The 12036-nt window shown below is 62.3% G+C and overlaps 3 protein-coding genes across 11 annotated transcripts in view; all 3 read left to right on the top strand.

Moving 5' to 3' along the window:
* Window positions 1–29: 29 nt before the first annotated feature.
* SIRT2 (sirtuin 2) lies at window positions 30–3331 on the top strand. 5 transcript variants are annotated; one of them, XM_065664352.1, is made up of 15 exons: window positions 30–341; window positions 429–462; window positions 552–668; window positions 1150–1191; window positions 1266–1372; window positions 1457–1513; window positions 1601–1669; window positions 1770–1899; window positions 2152–2211; window positions 2304–2359; window positions 2456–2532; window positions 2663–2714; window positions 2828–2895; window positions 2987–3053; window positions 3153–3331. In XM_065664352.1, the coding sequence occupies exons 1-15, from the start codon at window positions 45–47 to the stop codon at window positions 3291–3293; spliced, it is 1374 nt and encodes a 457-aa protein (XP_065520424.1). In that variant the 5' UTR covers window positions 30–44; the 3' UTR covers window positions 3294–3331. The 5 variants fall into 5 exon arrangements, with proteins under 5 accessions (XP_065520424.1, XP_065520426.1, XP_065520422.1 ...); XM_065664354.1 differs by lacking the exon at window positions 552–668; XM_065664350.1 differs by having other exon boundaries at window positions 30–462.
* Window positions 3332–4712: 1381 nt separating this feature from the next.
* On the top strand, window positions 4713–11006 carry HNRNPL (heterogeneous nuclear ribonucleoprotein L). Of its 3 annotated transcripts, none has more exons than XM_065664321.1 (13): window positions 4714–4957; window positions 5298–5416; window positions 5560–5797; window positions 6274–6359; window positions 6511–6607; window positions 6721–6793; window positions 9015–9086; window positions 9222–9502; window positions 9592–9713; window positions 9797–9998; window positions 10424–10481; window positions 10571–10666; window positions 10745–11006. In XM_065664321.1, exons 1-13 carry the CDS (start codon window positions 4739–4741, stop codon window positions 10801–10803), a joined length of 1722 nt encoding a protein of 573 aa, XP_065520393.1. In that variant the 5' UTR covers window positions 4714–4738; the 3' UTR covers window positions 10804–11006. The 3 variants fall into 3 exon arrangements, with proteins under 3 accessions (XP_065520392.1, XP_065520393.1, XP_065520394.1); XM_065664322.1 differs by lacking the exon at window positions 4714–4957 and adding an exon at window positions 8291–8357 and having other exon boundaries at window positions 5325–5416; XM_065664320.1 differs by having other exon boundaries at window positions 4713–4957; window positions 9015–9502.
* Window positions 11007–11154: 148 nt separating this feature from the next.
* Window positions 11155–12036, top strand: part of ECH1 (enoyl-CoA hydratase 1) — a 2567-nt gene continuing 1685 nt past the window's right edge. Inside the window, exons 1-3 of one of the 3 annotated variants that reach the window (XM_065664323.1) lie at window positions 11155–11311; window positions 11648–11704; window positions 11803–11974. In XM_065664323.1, the coding sequence (XP_065520395.1) occupies window positions 11170–11311; window positions 11648–11704; window positions 11803–11974 (371 nt within the window). In that variant the 5' untranslated portion in view covers window positions 11155–11169. Of the gene's footprint in view, window positions 11312–11647; window positions 11705–11754; window positions 11975–12036 lie in introns of all 3 variants that reach the window. The other 2 variants (XM_065664325.1, XM_065664324.1) reach the window with 2 other exon arrangements.

Raw genomic sequence — 12036 nt, 5'->3', positions numbered from 1 at the left:
CGCTGCCCGCGCGGTGCATGCCGGGAGGTGTGGCCGTAAGTACGATGGAGGGGCGCTCAGCCAATCAGCAGTGCCCCGCGGTGCACGCCGGGAGGTGTGGCTGTAAGAACGATGGAGAGGCGCTCAGCCAATCAGCGCTGCCCGCGCGGTGCATGCCGGGAGGTGTGGCCGTAAGTACGATGGAGGGGCGCTCAGCCATTCAGCGCTGCCCGCGCGGTGCACGCCGGGAGGTGTGGCGGGGCCTGGCGCCGCTGCCCATGGCCGAAGCGGACGGTGCCGGGGGGGGCCGGTGCCAGCGGCGGGGCCTTGGGGCCGAGGCCGAGCGGGACGCGGAGTCACCGGTAGGCTCCCGGTCGATCCCAGCCGCTGCCCTCGCGGCGCCCTCCCCGCCGCCGTTGTCCTCTGACCCCCCTGGCGCTGTCCCGCAGGGCTCCGACCCCGGCGCTTCGGGGGACTCTGACAGTGAGTGGGGGCGCGGGGGGGTTGCGGGGTCCCGCTCCCCGCGCACCGGGGATGGGGTCCCGGGGCCTGACCCGGGCCCGCTCCCGCAGTGGAGCTGCTGCGGAGCCTCCTGTCCCGGACGCTGGGGCTGGGCGGGGAGAAGCCCGAGAAGGTGCTGGAGGAGCTGACGTTGGAGGGAGTGAGCCGCTTCCTGCAGAGCCAGAGATGTACGGGGGGTTGGGGGGTCTGAATGAGTCACGGGAGGGATTTTGAGGGGGGTTAAAGGGGTCTCGGAGGTCCCCGTGGGGCCGAGGCCAGTGTGGGGTGCGTGGCAGGGCCCCCATGGGCCGCCGTCCCCTTTATGTGCCCCCGTCCCCATTATGTGCCCCCATCCCCTTTATGTGCCCCCGTCCCCATTATGTGCCCCCGTCCTCTTTATGTGCCCCCGTCCCCATTATGTGCCCCCGTCCTCTTTATGTGCCCCCATCCCCTTTATGTGCCCCCATCCCCTTTATGTCCCCCTGTCCCCTTTATGTGCCCCCATCCCCATTATGTGCCCCTGTCCCCATTATGTGCCCCTGTCCCCATTATGTGCCCCCGTCCCCTTTACGTGTCCCCATCCCCATTATGTGCCCCTGTCCCCATTATGTGCCCCTGTCCCCATTATGTGCCCCCGTCCCCTTTACGTGTCCCCATCTCCTCCCCCAGGCAGGAATGTCGTGTGCATGGTGGGCGCTGGGATTTCCACTGGTGAGTGCACTGTGGGGGGCGGCTTTGGGGGGGGGTCCCAGCACGGAGGGGGGGTCCCTGACACCCCCCGCCAGCCGCAGGGATCCCGGACTTCCGCTCGCCCGGCACCGGCCTTTACTCGAACCTGCAGGGCTATGACCTGCCCTACCCCGAGGCCATCTTCGAGATCACCTTCTTCAAGGTAACCCCCCTGAGCTCCCCCCCTCAGGTTTGGGGGGGGCCTCTTCCCTTGGGGCCCCACCAACACTGCGTCTCCCTCCCATAGGAGCACCCTGAGCCTTTCTTTGCTCTGGCACGGGAGCTCTACCCGGGGCAGTTCAAGGTAACCCCCACCTTGTGCCTCGGGGTTCCCCTTCTCCAGGGCCCCCTAAACCTTTGGGACCCCCTGACCCTCCTTGTCCCCCCGCAGCCCACGCTGTGCCACTACTTCATGCGCCTGCTGCAAGACAAGGGGCTGCTGCTGCGCTGCTACACACAGGTCGGATGCCCAGACGTGGTTCCGGATGGGACCGAGGGGTGCCGAGGGGGGGCCTCGCGGTGCCCTGACCCCCCCTTTTCCTGCTGTGCCCCCCCCCCAGAACATCGACACGCTGGAGAGGGTGGCAGGGCTGGAGCCCGAGCGCCTCGTGGAGGCTCACGGCTCCTTCTTTACCTCCCACTGCCTGCGCCCGGGCTGCCGGCGCCAGTACGGGCTGCCCTGGATGAGGGGTGCGATGGGGGGGCCATGGGGGGATGTGTGGGGGGGACATGGGGGGAAGTGGGGCTGGGGCTGGATGGGAGGTGGCCATAGGAATGGATTCTACTAAGAGCTGGACACCCCCCTCCATGTACCTTTGGGTCCCTCCTTGATCCCCCCCCCCTTGACCTCTCTATGTGGCCTTTGAGCTCTCGTGCCCCCCCCATGTCCCTCCGTGCTCCCCACATCCCCCCATGGCCCCCCCATGCCCCCCCCTCTTGCAGAGCGCATCTTTTCCTCGCTGGTGCCCAAGTGTGAGCAGTGCCAGGGCCTGGTGAAACCTGGTGAGCTCGGAGGGACCCCCCCAACCCTGAGACTCCCCCCAAATCATTAGGGCCCCCCCAAAGCTCTGCTCACCTCCTGTCTCCCCCCACAGACATTGTGTTCTTCGGGGAGAGCCTCCCCTCGCGCTTCTTCACCCTCCTGCAGTCGGTGAGTTTGGGGGGCCTGGAGCCCTCTCCTCCCCATGCCCTGCTTTAGGACTTGGGGTGCCCCCCCTCCCTTCCTGACACCCCCTTTTCCCCCCAGGACTTCCAGCAGGTCGATCTGCTCATCATCATGGGCACCTCGCTGCAGGTCCAGCCCTTCGCCTCCCTTGTCAGCAGGTTGGGGACCTCCAGACCCTCCAAACCCCACCATTAATGCCCTCAGACCCCCCCAGGTCTCCTTTAACCTCTTCCAATCTCTTTCAAACCCCCCCAGCCTCCCCCTAACCACCTCTTGTCCCCCCCACAGGGTCCCCATCAACACCCCCCGGCTCCTCATCAACAAGGAAAAGACCGGACAGGTGAGAAATGGGGGGGGGGGGCTGCTAAAATTGGGGGGATGGGGGTGTAGATGGGGTCTGGGGAGCCAAGAGCTGTTGTGTGCCCCCCATTTTATGTGGTGTCCCCCAACCAGAGTGACCCCCTTATGTCCCTCATGGGCTTTGGCTGTGGCATGGACTTTGATTCAGACAAGGCTTATAGGTAAGGGGGGCTTGGGAGGTTCGGGGGGGGTCGTGTCCCCCCCCCCCAAGAACGTTTTGGGGATCCCCCCTTTGCCTACGCCACCTCGCAGGGACGTGGCTTGGCTGGGGGAGTGTGACAAGGGGTGCCTGGAGCTGGCGGAGCTGCTGGGATGGAAGGTACTTACCCCCCACATAGTGATTTGGGGACCCCCCCCTTAATTTGGGGAGCCCCCCCACCTCTGCACCCCCATTCACTCGCTGTGTCCACCCCCACAGAAGGAGCTGGAGGAGCTGGTGAGGAAGGAACACGCTGCCATCGATGCCAAAGCCACCCAGGGGGACAAAGGCAAGGCCGTGGGGGGCAGCCAGGACCCCCCCCCACCATCTGGGGACGGCACTGAGACCCCCCCTCATTGATCCAGTGGGGCTGTGGCATTAAATGGGGGTTCTCAGCATTGGCTCTTGCCTTTATGGGGGTCTGGGGGAGGGAATGTGGGGTTTGGGCCCCCCCAAAGTATACACTTTGTTGGGGGGGTGTCCCAGTGAATGGGGGTGACTGCAGTGGAGGGGTCCATTGGGATGGGAACGGGGGGGGATGTTCCTTTTCCCAGGTTTTGTGCAGTGAAATCTTCTTATGTTTTGGCTGGGTCCTGACCAGCGTTTGGAGCCCGGGGGGGCCCTTCACGTTTTTGGGGTGTCCGTACCCTATTTTGGGGTGTCCATCCCCATTTTTTGGGTGTCTGTACCCATTGTGGGGTGTCCATACCCCTTTTTGGGGTGTCTGTACCCATTTTGGGGTGTCCATACCTGTTTTTGTTGTGTCCGTACCCATTTTTGAGGTGTCCGTACCCGTTTTGGGGTGTCCGTACCCATTTTTTGGGGTGTCCGTACCTGTTTTTGATGTGTCCGTACCCGGTTTTGGGGTGTCCGTACCCGTTTATTGGGGTGTCTGTACCCGGTTTTGGGGTGTCCGTACCCGTTTATTGGGGTGTCCGTACCCGGTTTTGGGGTGTCCGTACCCGTTTATTGGGGTGTCCGTACCCGGTTTTGGGGTGTCCGTACCCGTTTATTGGGGTGTCCGTACCCGGTTTTGGGGTGTCCGTACCCGTTTATTGGGGTGTCCGTACCCGGTTTTGGGGTGTCCGTACCCGTTTATTGGGGTGTCTGTACCCGGTTTTGGGGGTCCTTACCCGTTTATTGGGGTGTCCGTACCCGGTTTTGGGGGTCCATACCCCTTTTTGGGGTGTCCGTACCCGCTTTTGGGGTGCCCGTACCTGCTTTCGGGTATCTGTAACCGTTCTGGGGGGCGTCTATCCTAGTTGAGCGCGGTGGGCGGGGCCAGCGCCAACATGCACCGGCCAATCCGAAGTGAAAGCTGAGAGAGGCGACCAATCAGAGCCTGGAGCGGCAGGCGCGAGAATTGATAAGCAGGCGACTCTGCCAATGGGCGACGGGAGAGGCTGAAGGCGTTGACAGGGGCATAAAAGAAGCCAATCAGAGCCAAGTGAGTTGATTTGCGTTGGCTCTGACCAATAGCCTGGAAGAGGCGGTGGGCGAGGGCGGAGGCTGAGTGCTGCGCCTTGAAGAAGGGCGGGGCGCCGCATGGACAGGCAGCGCCTTTACCCAATCAGCTCGGTGGGCGGGCGGACAGGGCCCCCTTGCAGCCAATAGGAGGCGGCAGTGCAGATGATGGGCAGAGGCGCTGGCGAATCAGCGCGGGTTCGTCCTGTAGACGAGCCCAATGGCGGCGGAGAGCGGGGCCTGTGGTGGAGCGGAGCCAATGGGATGAGAGTCCCGCCTTGAGTGGCGGTGGGGCGGGCCAATAGGGGCGTGGCGGAGGCGGTGCGGCGGACAGAGGCGCCATGTCGCGGCGGCGGTGGCGGGGCCCGCAGAGCGCTGAGGGCAGCGGCCGCGGGGCCGACATGGGGAAGATGGCGGCGGGCGGCGGCGGCGGCTCCGGCCGCTACTACGGCGATGGCGGCCGAGCCCCCAAGCGCCAGAAGACCGAGAACGCGGAGCCGCCGCAGCACGGGCCCGGCGGGCCGGGGGGGGCTGGCGGAGGGCCCGGCGCCGCTGGAGCGGTGAGCGGCGGCGGGGGGGGCTGGGGGTGTAAAACGGCCCCGGGGGGTAAAACGGGGCCTGGGGGGTGGAGGGGGACCGAGGGGGTGTGAAACGAGGCCAGGAGCGTAGAACGGGGCCGGGGGGGGGGGGGGTGGAACGGGGCCGAGGAGGTCAACAACGGGGCTCGGAGGAGCCAGGCGGGGCCTGGCCGGGGAAAGAACGGGGCCGGGAGGGACAAGATGCGGCCTGAGGTCACCTCAGGGTCCAGAGCGGGCCCAGCTCGGGGCTGAGGCCGTGGTGGTGGGTGCAGAGCGGTTCTGGCCGGTGGGTTCTGCTCAGCCGGGGCCGCGGTTCCTGCAGGAGAACTACGATGACCCCCACAAGACCCCGGCGTCCCCCGTGGTGCACATCAGGGGCCTGATCGACGGCGTCGTGGAGGCTGATCTGGTGGAGGCCCTGCAGGAGTTCGGGCCCATCAGGTGAGGAGCCGCCTCGGGGGCTGTGTTTGGTGGTGATGATGGTGATGGTGGTGGTGGTGGTGGTGGTGGTGATGGTGGTTGTGGTGGTGGTGGTGGTGGTGATGATGGTGATGGTGACCCCATGGGTGCGCTCCCTCTTCCAGCTACGTGGTGGTGATGCCCAAGAAGAGACAAGCCCTGGTGGAGTTCGAGGACATCCTCGGTGCTTGCAATGCTGTCAACTACGCTGCTGACAACCAGATCTACATCGCCGGGCACCCGGCCTTTGTCAACTACTCCACCAGCCAGAAGATCTCCCGCCCTGGAGACACGGATGATTCCCGGGGCGTCAACAACGTCCTGCTCTTCACCATCCTCAACCCCATCTACTCCATCACTACGGTGCGCGATGCCTTGGAGGGATGGGGGTACCAACACAAAGGGGGAGGTGGGGCTGTGGCGAGGGTAAGGAGCTGGAGCAGCTGGGCTGGGTCAGCCTGGAGAAGGGAAGGCTCCTGGAGGGGAGACGTTAGAGCAGCTCTGGTGCCTAAAGGGGCTGCAGGGAACCTGGAGAGGGGCTTGGGAACAAGGGATGGAGAGGATGAGGAGAAAGAGCTTCCAGCTGGGAGGAGGAAGAGTTAGATGGGATATTGAGAGGAGGTTCTTCACTCAGGGTGGTGGGACACTGGGATGGGTTGAATGGAGAAGGTTTGGTTCAAGGCCAGGTTGGACGGGGCTTGGAGCAACCTGATGGGTTGGATTTAGATGATTTCCAACCCCTTCCAACCCAAACCATTCCATGCTCTCTGCTGCTTTGGAGGGGCTTCCATGAGGCCTCACCTGGGTTCCTCACACCTCCTCCCTGTGTCTCCTCCCAGGATGTGCTCTACACCATCTGCAACCCCTGTGGCCCTGTGCAGAGAATTGTTATCTTCAGGAAAAACGGTGTCCAGGCCATGGTGGAATATCCTTCCGTGCTCCAGCGGTTCTGGAGCTGCCTCGGGGCTGCCTTTACCTGCTGGGGGGTTGCTCCGGCTCTGGGAGCAATCAGAGATCCCAGATAATGAAACCTGAAACCCTCTTTGATGGCCACAGACCTTAACCCTCCCCTCAACGTTTGACTCGGTGCAGAGTGCCCAACGCGCCAAAGCGTCCCTCAACGGCGCTGACATCTACTCGGGGTGCTGCACTCTCAAAATTGAGTATGCCAAGGTAAGCGCGGCCCCCCCCGTGACAAGCACCCACGTGGGGTGACGCTGTGCCCGTTGTGGGGGGACAGCCCCCACCGGACACTGCTTCATCCCCACCTCCTCCATCTCCTCCAGCCCACGCGCCTCAACGTGTTCAAGAACGACCAAGACACTTGGGACTACACCAACCCCAACCTCAGCGGACAAGGTAATGGCCAGTGAAGCCCCTTGTGCACCTACACTCGGGCACCACGACCCACCACACCTCATGGCCCATCCCTACATCCGGAGCTGGCCCCGGGCTCGCCAGGGAGGGGGTGAATGGAGGTGGAAAACCGAGCGGCGGCGGCTCTGGGGAGGTGTTTCTGTGCCTTCTGGGTTCGTTCCGTGCGGTCCTTGGTGCTGGACGTCAGGAGGGGGTTGCATCGGCACTGCCAGTGTGTGGGGTTGAAGGGATTTCATGGGCTTGGGGGGGAGGTTGGGGGGGGTTCGGGTGGGAAGTGCCTTTGCTTCCTTGTGTCTGTCCCGCTCCCTGAGTCTTTGTGGGCTTCATGTTCCCGACTGGAGTTACCTAAAGCAGAGCTATGGGGCGAGTTGGGAATGTTCTTGCCTTCACGATGGGCATTCCCAGCCCCTGTAGAACGAGAAGGGAGACACCCACTCCCTTGAGCTTATGGAAGGGCGGGAAAAGACCCCCCACGCCCCTGGAAAATCCCCTTTGGAGTTGATGCCTCCATGCTGGGTTGGCCGTTGGTGGCCTCCATGTTGGGTCAGTGCTTTTTGGGGTGGTTGATGGGAAGGAGAAGAACCCCCCTTTGTGTTCTGAAACTGGGGTGTGAGCGTCGGGTGCCTTTGAGGGGGGGACTGGGCTGGGTTGGGGACCTTGGGGTGGGGTGTTAAGGATGGTGGGCTTGGGACTCGCCGGCCGCTTTTGGAAGAATGCTTGAAGGAGGGTCGTGAGGGGCTGGGGGTGCAGCTTCCCCCCCTTCTTGTTGTGTAGGGTGTGTGGAGCTGGGGGGAGGGCTCTTGGGCTGGGTGGTGGGATGCCGTAACGTGGCCTTTCCCAGCTCCGAGCAGTCCTTTTGCACGTACACCAGCGGAAAACCCGAGCGGGCGTCACCTTCTTCCGCACATTCCTTCCTCCACCTTCCTCCTCCTCCTGCTCACACCACACAAGTGTAGGAACAAAACCAAAGTGGAGGAAACACGCAGCAGCCAGCAAAAAAAAAACCACCCCAAGCAGCACCATGAGCTCATTGCAAGGACACAACCACCATCCAAGGACTCTCCTGCAGCCAAGTGCCACCACATCAGCGCCAAGCGGAGAACACCAAAACTAGCCCCAACCCAAATCCCAGCTTAAGGCAAAACTCAACCCAAAAACACCACACACAAGCCCGTAGGAGGCTGGAGCTGGGTCTGGCTCGAGCCGAGACACATTGTCCATGCTCAGAGGAGACACGCACACGGGACAGAGCTCCACAGAGCCCGACGCACCACACAGTGGCAGGAATGGAGGGACACACTTCTCACCACCCCTTTGTGGCCTCCTTTGGTACCTCCTGAGGAGCAAACAAACCAGCAGCGAGACTTAACGTTTTTTTGCTAAGAAAAAAGAGTGTTTTTTTCTCTTTTTTAAAGTGGAATTGTGGCGGGTTTGGTGCCTTTGGACCTGTGTTTGTGACTCTGAAACCATGTGATGCAGGGTCGCAGTGTTTGTTTGGTGGGACGCCCATCTTTCCCAACTGTCCTAACTCTTGAAGCGTCCAAGGGTAAGAGAAAGACAGCGAGATCATTCCATGTGCCAAAACTGGACCTTGTACTATTGTAAACCCCCCCCTCTATGCTGTAAGTAGCCCCCCAACCCCCCCCTTTTCCCAAGCTTTGTATCCAACTGGGAATAAAGCTCTACGGAAGCGGGAAGGGAACAAGAAGAGCAACTGGATCGGTGCCGTGGTCGTGGTCGATGCCGTGGGCCGTGCTGGCTCCTTGAAGCTGGTTCTGCTGTTGCTTTGCTGCCTGAACCCCCACTTGTTTCAGGGGGGTCGGGAGGTTTTTTTGCCACTTTAATGACTTAATTAGCAGTAATTCATGTCCTTTATTCTCCTTTCTGTACCTTAATTGTCTATTAATGAGCAGCATCCCAATGGGGCCTCGCCGGACCCCCACTTCCATAGGGCAGCTTGGGGGAGGTGGGAGATGGGAACAGATCCTCTGGGGGGGTTATAGTGGTGTTGGGGAGGGGGGGGCAGCTCCCAGTATGGGCCCCCCTCACTCTCCATCCCCACTGGTTGGAGATGGGGGGGATCCGCTAAAGCCACCCTGGGGCTGTTGATGGCTGGATGGGGGAGTCTGCAGCACCTTTGGGAGCGGTGCTGGGGCCCCTGTCATCCTCAGACCCCCCCAATAACCTCTTCTTCTCCCCACAGGAGACCAAGGAGGGAACCCCAACAAACGCCAACGGCAGCCCCCGCTCCTTGGGGATCACCCTGCGGAATATGGTACATGTGGGGGCTCAAACCTTTTGCTTTTGCAGGGGGACCCCATAGAGGTGGTGCTGGGGGGGCTCCAACCTCCTCCCTGTGCAGGAGCCCGTAGAGGTGGTGCTGGGTATCTCCAACCTTCTACCTGTGCAGGAGGACCCCATGGTGGCTACCACGGGCACTACCACGATGAAGGCTACGGGCCCCCACCGCCCCACTATGAAGGCAGAAGGATGGGCCCTCCAGTTGGGGGGCACCGGCGAGGACCCAGCCGCTATGGTCCCCAGTATGGGCACCCCCCACCCCCCCCACCACCACCGGAGTACGGGCCCCACGCCGACAGCCCTGTCCTCATGGTCTACGGCTTGGACCAGTCCAAGATGAACTGCGACCGCGTCTTCAACATCTTCTGCCTCTATGGCAACGTTGAGAAGGTTGGGGGGGGCTTGGAGGTTTTGGGGGTCTCCCATGGGGGGTTTGGGGTCTCAAGGGGGTGTTTCTGATGCGCCCCATCCTTTTGCAGGTGAAGTTCATGAAGAGCAAGCCAGGAGCAGCCATGGTGGAGATGGCCGATGGCTACGCTGTGGACAGGGCCATCACCCACCTCAACAACAACTTTATGTTTGGGCAGAAGCTCAACGTATGGTAGGTGTTGGTTGGGGTGGGTGGCTCGTGGTACCCCCCTGAGTGCCACGCTGACCCCCCCATGCCCCCTCCCGCCCCTGCAGTGTCTCCAAGCAGCAGGCCATCATGCCTGGGCAGTCCTACGGGCTGGAGGACGGCTCCTGCAGCTACAAGGACTTCAGTGGCTCCCGCAACAACCGCTTCTCCACCCCGGAGCAGGCAGCCAAGAACCGTATCCAGCACCCCAGCAACGTCCTGCACTTCTTCAATGCGCCCCTCGAGGTCACCGAGGACAACTTCTATGAGGTGAGGTCTTTTCTTCCTTTTTTCTCCTCCTCTTTCTGCCTTTGCAGCAGTTCTCCATTCTCTGTTTTTCGTCTCTTCCTCATTCTTCTTCTTGCTTCTTGGCCTTCTCTTTTCCTCCTCTCTTCTTCCCTTTCCTCCTCCTCTTCCTTCTGCAGTCTCTTTTGCTCCTTGTTCTTTTTGTCTTCTCCTTTTTCTTCTCCAGTCTTTGTTCTCTTCCTTGTCCTCTTTTCCTCCATGCTTTTTCTTCCCTTCCTTGTCCTTCTCTTTTCCTCCTGTCTTGGTTCTTTTTCTCCTCCTTGATTTTCCCTCATTCTCTTCCTTTCCTCCCCTTCCCTGTTTCTCTTCACTTCCTTTCCCTTCTGTCTCCTTTTCCCCTCTTCTCCTCCCTCGTTCCTCCTCACCCTTCTCCTCTCCTCCCTCCCCAGATCTGCGATGAGCTGGGCGTGAAGCGCCCCTCCTCAGTCAAGGTCTTCTCGGGGAAGAGTGAGTATGGGGGGGCCGGGGGGGGGGGTGCAGCCTGTGGAGCTGCAGGCCATGGTGGGTCGCTGAGGAAGGGGCCCCCTCTTTTCCAGGCGAGCGCAGCTCCTCGGGGTTGCTGGAGTGGGACTCCAAGAGCGACGCCCTCGAGACCCTCGGCTTCCTCAACCACTTCCAGATGAAGAACCCCAGTGAGTGACACCCCCCCCAGATACACCTCAACACCCCCCAGAACCCCCATTAACCCCCTGTTCTCTCCCCCCCAACAGATGGGCCGTATCCCTACACGCTCAAGCTCTGCTTCTCCACCGCCCAGCACGCTTCCTAACCAGGACCCCAACAGCAGGGGGGTGCCCCCCAACCCCCCCGATCCCCCTCATCCCCTTGGGGAGTCCCTCTCCCCCCCATTTCCCCCCCCCTTGTTTTTTTAAGGCTGATCTTCCCTGTTCCCCCCCCGACCTCTTCCCCCCCATTTTTAAGGCTGTTCGTGTGCTCCCCCCCTTCCCCGTCAATAAACTCGTTTGGAAAACAGCCTGTGGCTCGGGGCGGGAGGCGGGGGTCGCCCCGCTACCGCCATTTCTGGGGTGATTTGGGGGGGATTTGGGCAATTCAAGGTGCATTTCCGGGTGGACATGCAGAGTGTGGGCTTGGAGGTCTCCTCCAGGTGCGTCGGTAGGGGGCAGTAATAGAACGCATGGGTCTCACCAACGAGAGGGAGGAGGGTGCTTGCCGTCACGTGACCAGAAGCGGCCGGCGTTTGTCCCGCCCGTATCGCTGCTCCGGCCCCGTTGGAGGACTGATGGCGGCGGTGGGACTGCGGCTGCTGCGGGCTACGCGTGAGTCGGAGGCCTGCCCTTAAGTGACCCCCCCCAACCCACCCCATGGGGCGCATCCGGCCTCGTGTGACCCCTCCGTGACCTTCACACTGACCTTGGCCCCGGAGTGCCCTCCCCAACCCTCTTGTGACCCCCAGACCCTCCTTTAGCCCCTGTCCCCCCCCCAACCCTTCTAGACACCCCCCAAGCCTCCCAGGGCCCCACTGGACTCCCCAAACCCTCTTAGGGCTCCCCCTGCACCTCCCAACCCTTCTATTTCCCACCCCTCTGGGCCCCCCCATTGCCTTGACCATTGCCCGTGCTGGGATGATGATTAACGAGGCCTCGCTGCCCCAGGCCCCTGCCAGTGGATCCCAGTTCGTCTCCCAGGGTCTCCCAGTGCTTTTGCAGCAGGTTTGAGACTTTGCCCACTCCTTTACCCGTGGGTCCTGCTCCCTCCCCAGTGCCCCCCAGGCCCTCCCCAGTGCTGGCGGTGACTCGGGCCTGTCCAGCGCTGGGGGGGCTGCAGGGGCCACGCCGACTCATGGCGACCGAGGCGGGGGCCCAGGAGCGGCTGCGCCGTGGGTTCGAGACGCTGCAGGTGAGGCCGGAGCGGGAGCACGTCCTGCACGTGCAGCTCCACCGCCCCGACAAGAGGAACGCCATGAACGGCGCCTTCTGGAGGTGCTGGGGGGGGGCCGGGGGGGCTGGGAGCCCTGGGGGGGCCCCGGTGCCATTCCCACCGT

This window comes from Lathamus discolor, unplaced genomic scaffold, assembly GCF_037157495.1.
Source record: "Lathamus discolor isolate bLatDis1 unplaced genomic scaffold, bLatDis1.hap1 Scaffold_144, whole genome shotgun sequence".
NCBI classification, from domain to species: domain Eukaryota; kingdom Metazoa; phylum Chordata; class Aves; order Psittaciformes; family Psittacidae; genus Lathamus; species Lathamus discolor.
The sequence above is the reverse complement of the archived record's forward strand: the minus strand, read 5'-3'. Positions and strand labels throughout refer to the sequence as shown.

What these genes read in the sequence shown, in the direction of transcription:
- SIRT2 (XM_065664350.1), top strand. Translation starts at nt 45, where the DNA reads ATGGAGGGGCGCTCAGCCAATCAGCAGTGCCCCGCGGTGCACGCCGGG. An exon ending in TCTTCACCCTCCTGCAGTCG is followed by an intron (nt 2,360 to 2,455) that starts GTGAGTTTGGGG and finishes TTTTCCCCCCAG; the next exon opens with GACTTCCAGCAGGTCGATCT. An exon ending in CGGAGCTGCTGGGATGGAAG is followed by an intron (nt 3,054 to 3,152) that starts GTACTTACCCCC and finishes CCACCCCCACAG; the next exon opens with AAGGAGCTGGAGGAGCTGGT.
- HNRNPL (XM_065664320.1), top strand. Translation starts at nt 4,739, where the DNA reads ATGTCGCGGCGGCGGTGGCGGGGCCCGCAGAGCGCTGAGGGCAGCGGC. An exon ending in TCAAAATTGAGTATGCCAAG is followed by an intron (nt 6,608 to 6,720) that starts GTAAGCGCGGCC and finishes CATCTCCTCCAG; the next exon opens with CCCACGCGCCTCAACGTGTT. An exon ending in CAAGGTCTTCTCGGGGAAGA is followed by an intron (nt 10,482 to 10,570) that starts GTGAGTATGGGG and finishes CCTCTTTTCCAG; the next exon opens with GCGAGCGCAGCTCCTCGGGG.